We start from the raw sequence: 14177 nt of genomic DNA on the forward strand, positions 1-14177 counted from the left end.
GTATGCGTGTAGTGATGATGGCTGACTGAAGCAGTCACACATGAGTCAAACTAATTATTAGATACATCCCGCGAGTACATGTATTGAACAAAGATAATTTCAACTGATTTGTCTAACAAACATTTTTGGCTTGTGAATAATGGGTCTGATATTTACTTCAGTGACCACACCCCTTGATTAAAGAATATCATAATCTGTGTGTTCACGTTCACTTCTCCCATTTTAATTAATAAATGGGTGACTTTGGGAGTCAATTGCTTTCCCATTGCATTGTTTTTTTATCATGTTCAACATTGAGGAAATGTGATTGCTTCAACCAATAGGAAAAGCGAGTGGTTGACCCCGCGTGACAAGCTTTTTGCTTGTAGTGTAGTTTTCCTTCAGTGAGCCAATGACTCCAATGTAAGTCAAACGACTTGCACGCATATCAGCACTGCCCACAATCTTCAAGACAACATGGGTAATTGATGCGTTGGCATGCATTGGCTACTCCCTTTCTTCAGATATGTACAGTATGTTGCATGAGGAGAAGAGACTGGAGCAGCACGGACATTTAGAGCCTTTTATCAGGTGCTAAAGTATACAAAGACTAATAGAACGACTAACGTTTCGACCTTGCGGTCTTCATCAGAGTCACAGTATGTGTGTCTGTACAGTATGTGTGTGTCTGTACCATTAACCACTTGAACCCCATTCTGCCAGGAACATTGGCCAAGGATGGCAGATCTATACGCTCACCACGTGGTACAGAGCCAACTCGGGTCCATTTTTTACCAAGTCTAGAGGTAGTTATCAATCAGCCTTCCCTACATACAATCAAGAGATTGTCCTGAGAGTATGTTACGTTTGAACTCTGTCCCAACTGTGTTTGGGGATGGGTCTGTGTGCATCATACCAGGACAGCTGTCCTGCGCAGAGCCTTATTATCTGGAGGCCAGGTGTGGCTGCTCAAACCACACTTTGTGTCCATCCTTTTTCCATCCATGCGTCGCTCTCTCGGGTTGTTACTTCGCACCGCCTTAGTTCCTAGAAAGTAATGAGGATTAGATGCAAGCACAGAGGAATCGATCGGGTCCTTCATGACTTCCCATTATTCCCTGTTTTGAAGTATCGTATTGAAGCGGTCAATTTACTTATTACAACTGTGGGTCACTGGTAGAAAATTGTACAGTATAGTTTAGTTTGTTGTTTCTCATTCGTCATATTGACTGCTGTATTTCTCTCTAAAAGTTACTGCCATGAGAGAAGAGTCACGAGTCTCTCTCTCTCTCTCTCTCTCTCTCTCTCTCTCTCTCTCTCACCTCTTCCAGTCAAAGTGCTGCTGTGACATCCCGGAGTTTCTACCTTTCTTCCCTTTTTCTTCCTTCCCTTTCCTTCTCCCCCCCCTACTCTCTCCGTCCCCCCCACCTCTCCTTTCCTCTTCTCTTCCATGCCATTTGCTTCTGTTTTGACCCAACTCCCCCTCCTTCCTTCCTTCCTTCCTTCCTTCCACCTTCCCTTGGCTCCTCTAATCCTCGGTTGTGAGATAGGTAATCTGCTAAGCGTCCTGCGCGGGTGACTGATCTAGGACACTTAATCCTTTAAGTAGGCTGCGTAGCGGCCGTGAGGTTATACCTGTGTGAACTTTGCTCCCAAACACTGCTGGTCCCAGACGCATTCCCACTTCCTCATTCCTCCCGACAGTACTTATCGCTCTAGCTGAGAGCGCTACGGCTACGGATATATAGGAGACAACATGTCAGAGGAAGAAACGGTAAGGAGTTTAATACCGTATTACAGTATGCAGTATACAGTATTTAACCCAGGCATTGCCTGGGTTAAAATGAAATACGGCATTGGCAGGGATGGCCAGACGCAACTCTGGTGCGTTTTCTTTGATTGAATGCAAGTCATGCAGTTGTACTGTACTGTTAACGTTTATCATTGTGAGTAGTACTACTAAATGTCTTGAGGTATAGAGGGAGGAGAGGGAGACAGTGGGTTTTTGATTACAGGAGGTAACATGGAAGTTGTGTGTGTGTGTGTGTGAATATCTGTTTAGTCTTTTATGTGTGTTGAAGGATTGTGAATGACTCAGACTTTCACACTTGTAGTTGTTGGTCTTGGCTCCTCAGAGCCTCTCCTGTGGCCACAGACTCGCTCCGTTGTGAAGAGCCTCCACATTTAGCTCACGGAGACACATGGAAATGGGAGGAAAAACTCTGAACATTTCCACACAGCGGCTCTGTTTGTGTCTTTCCTTCACTCCCATTTTTCTCTTTCCATCTCTCTCTCCCTCTCCCTCACACTCTCTCTCCCTCTCCCTCTCCCTCTCCCTCTCTCTCTCTCTCACACAAGCATGCACACACACACAAAAACAGCTGTTGTTGCTCTGGACTTGTCAGCAGCATGTATTAACTAGGAAGTAGAGAGTGCACGGATTCAATCTCTCTCTCTCTCTCTCTCTCTCTCTCTCTCTCTCTCATATTTAAATCCAAGTATTAATACGGTGTTAATGTTTGCACCGTCCACCTTTTGTAAATATGCATAATTGCATAACGATGTGCTGTTAAGACACTTTTATGGAGACATCATGTGGACTTTGTGCTGTTATCGGGAAGTCACACAGACTTGGAGAATCTCACACTTAAAAGTCTTACAACCTCACTGCCTGCAACATTGTGCAATACCTTGCATTTTCTCTAATAATATAGACAATGGGGGCAGGTTGTGCAGTGCCTTGTCGGTGGTGAGAAGTACTTTGTCGTAAATAATGATGCGCGTTTATTATATGGAGACATCAAATGTGGGCTTTCGGTGCACAAATCTCATGATGTCACCGCCGGCAGCGTTTAACCCATTCTGACCGGGAACCCGTTTTGGTGTTAGCATCATGTTATGCTTTAGCTATTGAAAAATAGCAGATCTACAAGCTCATAGCGCGCCACCGAGTGGCGCGCTACGAGCTTGTAGGTCTGCTATTTTTGAAAAATCGAAGAACGACTGACATTTTCAGAATCTGATCTCAGGTCAGAATGGGTTAATCAGACCAGTGTGTGTCCAGTGAAAACCTCGTATATGAATCTGATCTCAGGTCAGAATGGGTTAGTATCATTGTCTCATTATCGGTCACACAGCCGGCCAGGAGAATCTGACACTTAGTTCATGTTCTGCTTGCGTCGCTGGCTGCCAGCGGTGGTGATTGTGACATCATCCGCTCTAGTTAGATTCAGCATGACCGACCGCGGTTCATCTGCTCCCACAATGGTGCATTGAATGCTGAAGGCAGGTTGCCATGGTTATTTTTTATTTGTTTTGTGAGGTGGATGCATGGCTGACGGAGAGACGGTTATGAAGGCAAGGGGACGAGAGACGGAGTGAAAAGGAGTGGGATGCCATTTTTGTTTTGTTTTGTTTTGTAGCTGGGACTTTGCGGTGGTGGTGGATGAGTGTTATTGTCTGTATGTATGTATGTATGTCTGTCCTCAATGGTTTGAGGTGTCTTGGCTCCTTCCTACCTTCCTTCCTTCCAACCTAGTGTCTGGACACTTCATTGGCTTTGGTACCAACGGGGTACCATCCCTGTTCCCCAGGTTCTATGTTCCCCACTTACCTTAGGGTTTAGGGTTAGATTTCTGGTTTAAGGACTTCAGGGTTTTGTACTATTTATACTACTACAATTGTATGTATAAGTATTAAGTACAGTTTGTTTTTGCCATGTTTGTTGAAGAGTCTGAGCAATTATGTTTTAGTTTATTTTATGCCAGTGTTAATCTTTAGTTGGCTAAGACTAGATAGTTTAAGTAGCCTAGGCAGGCCTAAAGTTCAATGGATTGTTGCTAAGACTGAGCTTAAATCAGAATGTGATACTAAAAGTAAGTAAATACTTTTAGTCTTATTAGAATGACTAGGTTAGGTTTCTGGTTTAGGGTTATTCTAAGTGGGGAACATAGAACCTGGGGAACATACAGTAGGTACACCTCCCGTACCAACCAATCATTTCTGTTGTTACCTGATCACTTACTGTCCAAATACTTAAAGGTATATTCAGTGATTTCACTCAAAAAACCTTAGGTTTCGTTTTTCGCTGTGGGACCTAAGCCTTTCATCCAATCAGGATAGAGAGCCAAAAACGAAACCTAAGGTTTTTTGACCCCCAGGGGTTGACTGGGGACAGGGAGGAACTCCTTATATGGTCAGCACCCTCTATAGTAGAGAGGATTTTCACAACAAAACAAAAAAAAATAGTGATATTTGAATTAAGTGAAATCACTGAATATACACTGAAGTATGAAGTACACTGCATAGTGAAAATAGCCAATCTTCAATCTCCCAAAATGGGGAACCCAGGTTGAAGGTGGCTATTCACCATCATGACATCATGGCAGTGGCTTTTCCCTGCACTGTTCATTCAGTACAGTATGTGTTTGAACCTGTTGCACCCGCAGTCCATTGATGTCATTGTCTAATGGGCTTTAGCCATATATCATGCATAAACCATTTTGGGCGGGAACCCCTTTTGGTGTTTGCATTATGCTTTGCTTTAGCTATTGAAAAATAGCAGATCTACAAGCTCGTAGCACGCCACCGAGTGGCGTGCTACGAGCTTGTAGGTCTGCTATTTTTGAAAAATCGACATAGAAACATGGCTTTTTCAGAAAACTGTCAGGATGTAGAAGACATTTATAGAATCTGATCTCGGGTCAGAATGGGATAAACATAGGCCAAGACATGACTTTCATTCCAGCATCGATCTCAAGAGAGTTCACCGTGATGGATTACTTATTTCAAGCAAGGGTTCAAGTCTCCGCAAGTACATTTCTTGCCGTACTAAGATGAACAAAAACCTATTACTTTACTTGCCAGGAAATAAAAACTATACTATGATTTGGAAAATAATGTAATGGCAAGTATAGTGTGAGTCGTTGTCTGTGGGCTACACACATGCCAGATCACTTTTCTAGTCCTTTTTTAAAATCATGTCTTTAAAAGGTGCGCAAAAACAGTTGTCCACTGTTGTACGACAATCATTCCTCACTAAAATAAAAGGGTAGCCGCTAGCTTGTGACTTTTAGAATCAATGAAGGTAAATGGGACATGCATCTCTGAAGCATTTTAACTTGACATACAAAAACACTTGCAGTAATATACACTACTGAGCAGTGATGTAATGGGTCCCGGGCTGGGTGGTCTTTTGGGTCCCAGAGTCCCACTTGAACGACGTTAGGAGTCACACAAATTGCAGCATTTAAAATCCCATTTCATCTTATATTGTTATAATTATGGTTGTTGGATTCATGTAGAAAATGTATCTGAATGAAATGAGCACAATTCCAAATCTGACAACTTTAATATTTGCAAAAACAACAGCGCAAAGTATTATGTAAACGGAACAGTGTATAATAAAGTAATGAAATGCCACCAAAAATAAACAAATAAAAATAAAATTAGTAAATGATATACTTTGTGGCAGTGGCACACTCGGTGAACTAAATATAGTGTATGGTGCATTTATGCTTTATGCAGCGCTCTGTTAACCCATTCTGACCTGAGATCAGATTCATACGAGGTTTCCACTGGACACACACTGGTCTGATGAACCCCATTCTGACCTGAGATCAGATTCTAAAAAATGTCAGTCGTTCTTCGATTTTTCAAAAATAGCAGACCTACAAGCTCGTAGCGCGCCACTCGGTGGCGCGCTATGAGCTTGTAGATCTGCTATTTTTCAATAGCTAAAGCACGACATGATGCTGACACCAAAATGGGTTCCCGTTCAGAATGGGTTAAGGTCTCTTGTTGTCATCGGACGGTACCAGTCCCAGGATGCAGCCTGTTTGCAACAGTGCTAGCTATAAGTGTACCTGCTGCAGGCCTCTTGTTGTTGTGAGTGACAGAGAGGATTTGCTGACCCTGGGTCAGTGTGGGTCAGGCTGAACTATACACAGTAACTCCAGGCGCAGCGCAGCAGCGCTGATGGTGTGGCCCTTTGACCTTCACCTCACCTGGCCCGTTCCCTTCCACTGTAATTCCCCATGTGTGTGGCCTACCTGGAGCTTACCAACACTTTGCTGTGATAACGCACGCACGCACGCAGTGGCGGCAGTGGCTCAGGGGTAGAGTGACCGGATGCGAACCGCAAGGTTCCCAGTTCGAAACCCGGGCTCCCCCAGAGTTGGTGTCGAGGTGTCCTTGAGCAAGACTCTGAGCCCCAAATTGCTCCCGATGTGCAGGTTGGTGCCTTGCAGGGTTTCCTCCGGCATCGATGTACTGTGAATGTGTGTGTGTGGATGTGTGAATGGGTGTGTGGATGTGTGTGTGAATGGGTGAATGTAATGCGCCTTGGATAAAAGCACTATCAATGCACCATTTCTCACTCACTCTCACACTCTCACACTCTCACACTCACACATGCCTTGTGACTGAGGCTCTCCGAGTGTGTTTGGGAATGGCTGATTGATTCTGTTGTGAAAAGGTGCGTCGACTCATCACACGCAGCTCGGTCTCATTAGTTTGCCTCAGGCCAGGTGTGATCGCTTAAATCAGCCATATAACCTCCACCCTACACAGAGGCACGGAAGGTAAATTAAGAAAGGGATGCGCTGGATGCTGGGCATGCGCCATGACCCTCATGGGTGGCAAACTCACACCGGAAGTTTGATGAAATGCATTGCAATGAAACGAAGCCTGCTGGACCAGCTTACGAACAAACTATTGCAACCATTGGCATATAATCAGTCGGTGTCAGAAATATAAAGGAAGACATATCACAGGTTTTGTGATCACTGGGGTGCACAGTAATATGTAGTTTTATTGAGGCATCTAAACAGCGGCAGGTATAGTTTCAGTTTCAGGCTTGTATTATCGCAAGGTTTGGTTGTCAGACTGGTAGTGGTGGTTATACTGAGATACTTTGGCACGTTCATGAACCTACTTTTTCTTAAAATGAAATGGTGTACACGGCAGAAAAGCAACGCAGCAGAAAACAATGTGTGATATGTGTTATATTATCATTAATTATAAGCCGGTACACCTGGCTTCCATTGACTGCAATGCATTTCATCATTCCATCGGCTGCAGTTTGCCGAATAATTCGCCAGAATTGCTGCATAGAGAAAACGACGTTGGTGGCCCCTCCTTAATTTACCTTCCTTGCACGGCGCAAAGAACCTCTACCCAAACAAACTCCATCAAAACTGCTATCCACTACTCACAGACTCTCTCTTGTCATTTTCAGGTGGTGACGAAGGAAGCGAAAGAGACAAAGATCGAGGCGCCAAAGGAGGAGCCTCAGCCAACACAGCCGCTCAGCCAGAAGAGAGACAAGAGCGCGGGGAATGTCGCCAACTTGGTCCACAGGATGAGCACCATCGGCATCCCCACCGGAGGCTTCCAGCCGCACGCACAGCCCAACGCACAGCCCCACGGACCGCCGGTGCCAAGGAAGAGTACGTAACGTTACTGCAGTGTGTTGGTGTTGGGAACCCTTTTGGTGTTAGCATTATGTTATGCTTTAGCTATTGAAAAATAGCAGATCTACAAGCTCACAAGCTTGTAGGTCTGCTATTTTTAGAAAAATCGAAGAACAACTGACATGGAAACATAGCTTTTTCAGAAACCTGTCGGGAAGACATTTTTAGAACCCGATCTCAGGTCAAAATGGGTTAACTTATTTGTATGACCCTCTAGATAAGAGCATACAGTGCTAAATGCCCAAATTGTGAGAGAGAAAGTGTCATTTTTTGTTAGTACTTTTTGTGTGTAGAATTTTTAAGCTTTTAATAGTCAAAGTGAAGAAAGATGAGGAAATATGGAGAGAGATGCTATGGGGCTTGCTGGTACTCGCTGAGCAGGGCATTTATATGCCGAATTTACAGGTGTTAAAATATAAATATATATTTTGTGTGTAATATGATAAAAATGATGTGCCCCATAATTTTATTAAGAGGTAGAGTAAGAGCCGGAGAAAAAAAAAATCTAATCAATCATAGATTTAAATGGTCCAATAACCCTCACAATGTTTTAAATGTGTGAGACCGTGAGATAGAACTTATGTTTTAAGTTAGACATCAAGTATGCTGAGTGAGTGTGTGTGACACTGCGTGCCTGTGGGGAATACTACACTATCTTCACTGATCCTGTTCCACTGGATCCATGATATCCGCTGCATTTGATGACGGTCGGTCTCTCAAGATGTTGACACAAAGTGGAATTCCTTCTACTAGACTTAACCCGTTTTGACCTGAGATCGAATTCTAAAAATGTCTTCCACATCCTGACAGGTTTCTGAAAAAGCTCTGTTTCTAATGTCAGTGGTTCTTCGATTTTTCGAAAATAGCAGACCTACAAGCTCGTAGCGCGCCACTTGGTGGCACGCTAAGAGCTCAAAATGGGCCCAAAATGGGTTAAATGCCGTGACACCGACGCTAGTAGTACCACATTTGCTTTCCATTGTGGATGACGTGTCACAGTAAAAGCAAATCGGACGTGCAGAGCGTTGAGCATATTCTTGTCGTTACGCTTTTGCTCGTGTGCTATTTGCTTTCCCCTCTTTTATAAGTCAACAGCGGCACTTTGTTTTTGGTGCAGGAATTCACTGGTGCGGGGCTGCCCCGCAGCTCTGCTTGTTCGACAGGGTGTGTCCGCCCTCGGATCACCTGGTTGAAAAACTCCCACACTGCTGTTTGTGATGGGGCGGGGTATTGTTTTGTTTCCTCTCACTTCCTGGTTTCCCAGGTCACATGTCTACCGGCATGGCCTTACCTCGTCTTGGCACGCGCACGCACACACACACGCACACGCACGCACACACACACACACACACACACACACGCGCGCATACAGTACACACACACACACGTACGTATACATATCTGTAGTAAGTGGAGATGAATGATTCATCGGTGGGAATTTTAACCCATTTAGGCCCGACCTCAAAATTTAAGAAAAAATCTTCTAAATCCTCCAGTTTTCTGAAATAAATATTTTCACGATTTTTCTAAAATAGCAGACCTACACAAGCTCGTAGCGTGCTATGAGCTTGTGGATCTGCTATTTCAAAAGCTAAATTATAACGACGTTTAAAACACCAAAAGGGGTTAATCATGCAATTCAGACTACTGTGTTTTTTTCTCAGCAATATTCTAATGCTTAATTTGGGCTCCTCTCATACGATGGTGTCGAATGCTGAAAACAGAAAGTCATAAGTCACGTCGCATTTTGTTTGTTTGTTTGTTGTAGTCATTATCTTGGGTTATATTACAGATGATGACTCACAGAGGAGCATTAGGGGAAGGTATGAAGAGCTTTGCGATCTATAACCCATTCTGACCTGAGATCAGATTCATACGAGGTTTTCCACTGGACACACACTTGTCTGATTACCCCATTCTGACCTGAGATCAGATTCTAAAAATGTCAGTCGTTCTTTGATTTTTCAAAAATAGCAGACCTACAAGCTCGTAGCGCGCCACTCGGTGGCGCGCTATGAGCTTGTAGATCTGCTATTTTTCAATAGATAAAGCATAACATGATGCTAACACCAAAACGGGTTCCCGGTCAGAATGGGATAATAAGCAAGCTGAAGATTTGTAAAAGACAAATGGTTTATGGTTCAAAGCACAACCTGCTCAGAATGGTGTTTCCGACACCAACAACACGCACAGTCTTTTCAAACATAAATAAACATGGGTACACACTACATGTGTGTGCGTGTGCGTGCACACTCAGTCAGAGAGGTGACGCCTCTATCTTCTAGGCCATTGAGCTAGCTAGTGGTCTAACTGGTATATTCTCTCGCCGTCATTGTCGTTGCAGAGCCGAAGAGGAGGCAGTGCAAGGCATTGTTTGTGTACCTGCCGCAGAACGAGGATGAGCTGGAGCTCAAAATAGGAGACATCATAGACATCGTCGAAGAGGTACGTTTGGTTTAATAACACCCTCGCCTGGCACCGACACAGCTGCAGCACCTCGCTAACTCCAAGCTAGCGACCTTACTGATTCCTGTGACTATAAGAAAGGTATAATCTTAAGTGCATGTTAGTTCTTAATGACCTATATTCCTCTATATATTGTGGTATGTTGTACAGTTAGAATATGGGCTCGTCTGGGAGGGTAGGGACATGTAGTGAGACAATGGCACAAGACAACTGGCCTATATTTGCAGCTTTTATATGGCCATGGACATGTCGAAGAGGTACGTTTGGTTTAACACCCTCGCCTGGCACCAACACAGCTGCAGTATACCTCGCTAACTCCAAGCTAGCGACCTTACTGATTCCTGTGACTATAAGAAAGATATAATCTTAAGTGCATGTTAGTTCTTAATGACTTATATTCCTCTATATATTGTGGTATGTTGTACAGTTAGAATATGGGCTCGTCAGGGAGGGTATAGGGACATGTAGTGAGACAACTGGCCTATATTTGCAGCTTTTATATGGCCATTGGGGCACTCTCATCTTGTCTTGGACATGTTGTTCATGGTTTGTAAAAGGACGGGTGGTTTACTGCTGGGATGACGAGTGAGTCAAGTGATGTTGAATCAGTCGCAGCGCCTTTCCAGACTCCGACCTTGGACCCGTGTTTATTGTTTTAGATATGTTTTTCTGCCTTTATTTTGATAGTGTACAATAAACTGACAGAAAATGGGGGGGGGGGGGGGGGGGGGGATTAGAGAGTGACACAGGAAAGGTCGTCGGGAGTCTAACCCGCGACACGCCGTCAGGCTGGATTAGCAGCCTAGGTGCCCGGACCGCTAGGCCACCCCGGGCTGACTTTTTTTTTTTTTTTTTTTTTTTTTTTTTTTAAACAAAACTGCCGTTTCACCCTTTGGGCGTAATTACGCCTAGGTCATGCATCCTTGAAGCTCGTCTGTAGCATATTTTAAATACTTTGATCAGCCATATTTATAATAGATGATAAGGTAGTAGTGGCCAGCCAGGACATTTAAGAGACAGAAGGAGTAACTGGGACCATGCACTACAATTTACGATTTAGGCATTTAGCAGACGCTCTTAATCCAGAGCGTAACAGTGGAATATCAATATAATGGAACTATGCAGTATACTTTATAGTGCTACAGTATGTCTCCATAAAAATGCTATTAGTCTACATAAAATGCTATCGAAGTCTACATAAATAAGTCTGGGCTAGGGCGAGTGCTACGGGCCATGATGGAGTCTGAAGAGCTGGGTTTTCAGACTACGGTGGAAGGTTGGGATGGGAGTGAGGCTGCAGTTATGATTGTGATGTGGGAAGTGCATCACATAGTTTTGGAGCCAGAAGGGAGAAGAGTTTGGGACGTGTGGAGCGTTGTCCTGGCGTTTTTAGTGACGGTACTTTCAGCTTCCCTGGAACTGGTACTAATGTGAAGCTATTAATCATGTGGGTTACTTACGTATCTATTTATGGTATAGTAATGATATAATGTCTCATACCGTTGTGGGCCTGGCTCCACCCATCAATCTATATGGGCAGAACTGTATTTCGTTGATTTGATTTACGTCAGACGTTGTACTGTAAATCACATTTGCACACTTTCAGCCTTTGCCAACTCTGTTTGGGTCAGCAATCTCAGCATTGTACTCATTATGTAAAGGGGGCTTCACTTCTGAGGTAGTTTTGACGTCTACTTGGGCTTTTGTCTGCACCCCAGACAGTTTTTAGGATGCTTGAGTCAATATTTAGATATTTGATATTAATTTCATTTCATCAGACATTTATAATTTATTTTATTTATTATAATAAACAAAAAAACATTTAAACATGGAAAAAAAAGTAATCACAGCCTCTAACGGTTCCCAAACCTTTTTGGCCATGCATCCCCTGTTACCTCCTGACCTAGCTGACGCACCCCACCCCTTTAAATATAAATTTGCATACGCTAATATAGATACATATATTTCCTATTTATCCACATATATGCACATAATATGAACCTGGTATGGCATATATACTGTAGACTATATTCTGCATATACTTGCCATATATAGGCAAAATATATTTAAAATAACCTAGCACCGCCATTAGCCATTTCATGTCACGCACCACAAGGGGTGCACGCACCACAGTTTGGGAACCACTGCTCCAACGCATTAGAAGGTTAATATCAGTCACCAGAACCAGCGACGTGTGTTTTCAATGAGTAACGTTAGTTAGTAAAGTTAAAATGGAGTTTGAAGTTCAATGGGCTTATATAGAAGGGGGGCGTCTCGGAGAAGTATTTTAAAGTGTAAGCTCTGCAGTCCCGCCCCCTCGAGAGACCCGGAAAAGAAATCCCCGTTCATTTTCCTAATAGACTTTTCAGAAAGTATTTATTTAAAGACGTTTCCGCTGCGGACAAAGCCAACTCTTGTCGTGACCAATCATGACAATAAACAAAAAAAATCGGGCCAAACAAAAAATTAGAAAGTAGGAAAAAACGGCAGGTTACAACACTTTTTTTTTTGTTTTTCTTCTTTGTAATTATTTGTTTGGTCCAAAATATTGTGTGTGTCATGATTTGTCACGACAAGAGTTTGCTTCGTACGACTCTTAAAAGGTATGGAGAATAATTTCCTGGGCCACTCGTCGTTCTGAAAGGGGGAGGGACTGCGACGCTCTATACCCCTTTACAATCTGAACTTTGAATGCCTTAAAGTCAGAGATCCTAGAATAACTACAGTACACATTCATTTTTAAGCTATTACATTTTATGCCTGGATCTTTTCATCTTCATGACTTGTTTTGTTTGGAGGCATTACTCTTACTAGGGTCGGATGATTTATTGACATCGTCATACATAGGAGACGAAATATCATCTGCGATTTTGCACGTTGTACTGTATGTTACTTGTAACATCATTATATGGCAAAGGGTGTTATCCTTTCATGGTTCTAGTCACCTGACCTAATGAGGATTTTATTTTATTTTAATAAAATCCAAGCTCTTTCACAATACGTTGTGAAATGACAGGTTGTTTTGTTGAAGTTTGGTCGAAAAAGTGAAATTCTGCAGAATGTGGTTGTGAGCTTTGTGCCAATTGACAATTTATTAAAAATGTAAAAGGAAAATGCATATATTTAGGTATTTGGTTTTGAAAACATTTTGATATTAGAAATTTGAATTTGTCCAAATATCGTCCAATCCTAACTCTTAGTCTAAAATGTAGTACTTTCAGAGCAGGCTGGAGCAATCGCTAATTCTTGACATTTTTCAGCAACACATGAAAGTACACACACACACACACACACACACACACACACACACACACTGGGACGACAGGTGGATTAATAATGCCTGGCTTGTACCTGCAGGTTGAAGAGGGCTGGTGGAACGGCAGCATGAACGGCAAGTCTGGGCTTTTCCCTTCCAACTTCGTTAAAGAGTTGGAGGCATCGGGGGAAGACGGAGAGCCAGGCGACGCCACAGCAGATGAGACAGGTGAGAGAGACGTACTGTACTGTACTGTACTGTACTGTACAGAACGGTACGAGCTGGAACTGGAAGGGCTTCACTAATGGGCAAAGACACAATTCCAGAATCAAGGCGTCAGAATTTTCGTACGCTAATAGCCTTGAATAGACGCCGCTAAAGGCATGGTTCGCTTGCCGAGTCAATTCTCAAATGTTTGTTGAAAAGTCTGACACCAGACACTGTTGACAAAATGACATCAGCGTGTCTCGTTTTACCGTTTCTTCAGGCAGTGAGTTTGGTCAGGTAACAATACCTAAAGCAAGGTTATTTCACGTGGAGTTGGAACAAGAGAGAAATGACCACAAAAGGAAATGCCTTCTTTTATAGGCACGCGATTTGCGAGCAGGTTTAGTCATTAAAGATAAAGTGTGACTTCAGCTTGGCTCCACTGACACCATAATTATAACATAATGAAGACATTAGGTTGGCTTACATAATTATTGCTCGGAACGCAGATACCCACCGGGTGTTATTGCAGGTTGTTTGCAGCCGAGTTTCTCCGCACGGGCACTTTGATGTTATTTCCTGGCTCTCATTGCCTGGTATAATTTGTAGTGGTGCAATGCTCCACTTCTAGGAACTAGATATACAGGCCAGTTTTTGTAGTAGAAGTATTGAGGTGTGACTGCTGTCCAAGTGGGACAAGCCTCAGCAGGCAGGATTGAGTGTGCCGGCTGCGTCTCTCCAAGCCTTTTGTGAGCGTTACTGTGACTGTATGATAAAGAAGCTGTTTGAACAGGCAT

The 14177-nt window shown here is 43.3% G+C and overlaps 1 protein-coding gene across 2 annotated transcripts in view; it reads left to right on the forward strand.

Moving 5' to 3' along the window:
- Positions 1–14177, forward strand: part of cd2ap (CD2-associated protein) — a gene marked incomplete at its 5' end in the record, with an annotated part of 89982 nt that overhangs the window by 19499 nt on the left and 56306 nt on the right. For both annotated transcript variants that reach the window (XM_080790515.1, XM_080790514.1), the window contains 3 exons: positions 7217–7427; positions 9796–9896; positions 13275–13401. In XM_080790515.1, coding sequence (XP_080646641.1) covers positions 7217–7427; positions 9796–9896; positions 13275–13401 — 439 coding nt within the window. The remainder of the gene's footprint in view (positions 1–7216; positions 7428–9795; positions 9897–13274; positions 13402–14177) is intronic.

The sequence above is a fragment of the Protomyctophum bolini genome (assembly GCF_963924005.1).
Source record: "Protomyctophum bolini genome assembly, chromosome: 19".
Lineage (NCBI taxonomy): Eukaryota > Metazoa > Chordata > Actinopteri > Myctophiformes > Myctophidae > Protomyctophum > Protomyctophum bolini.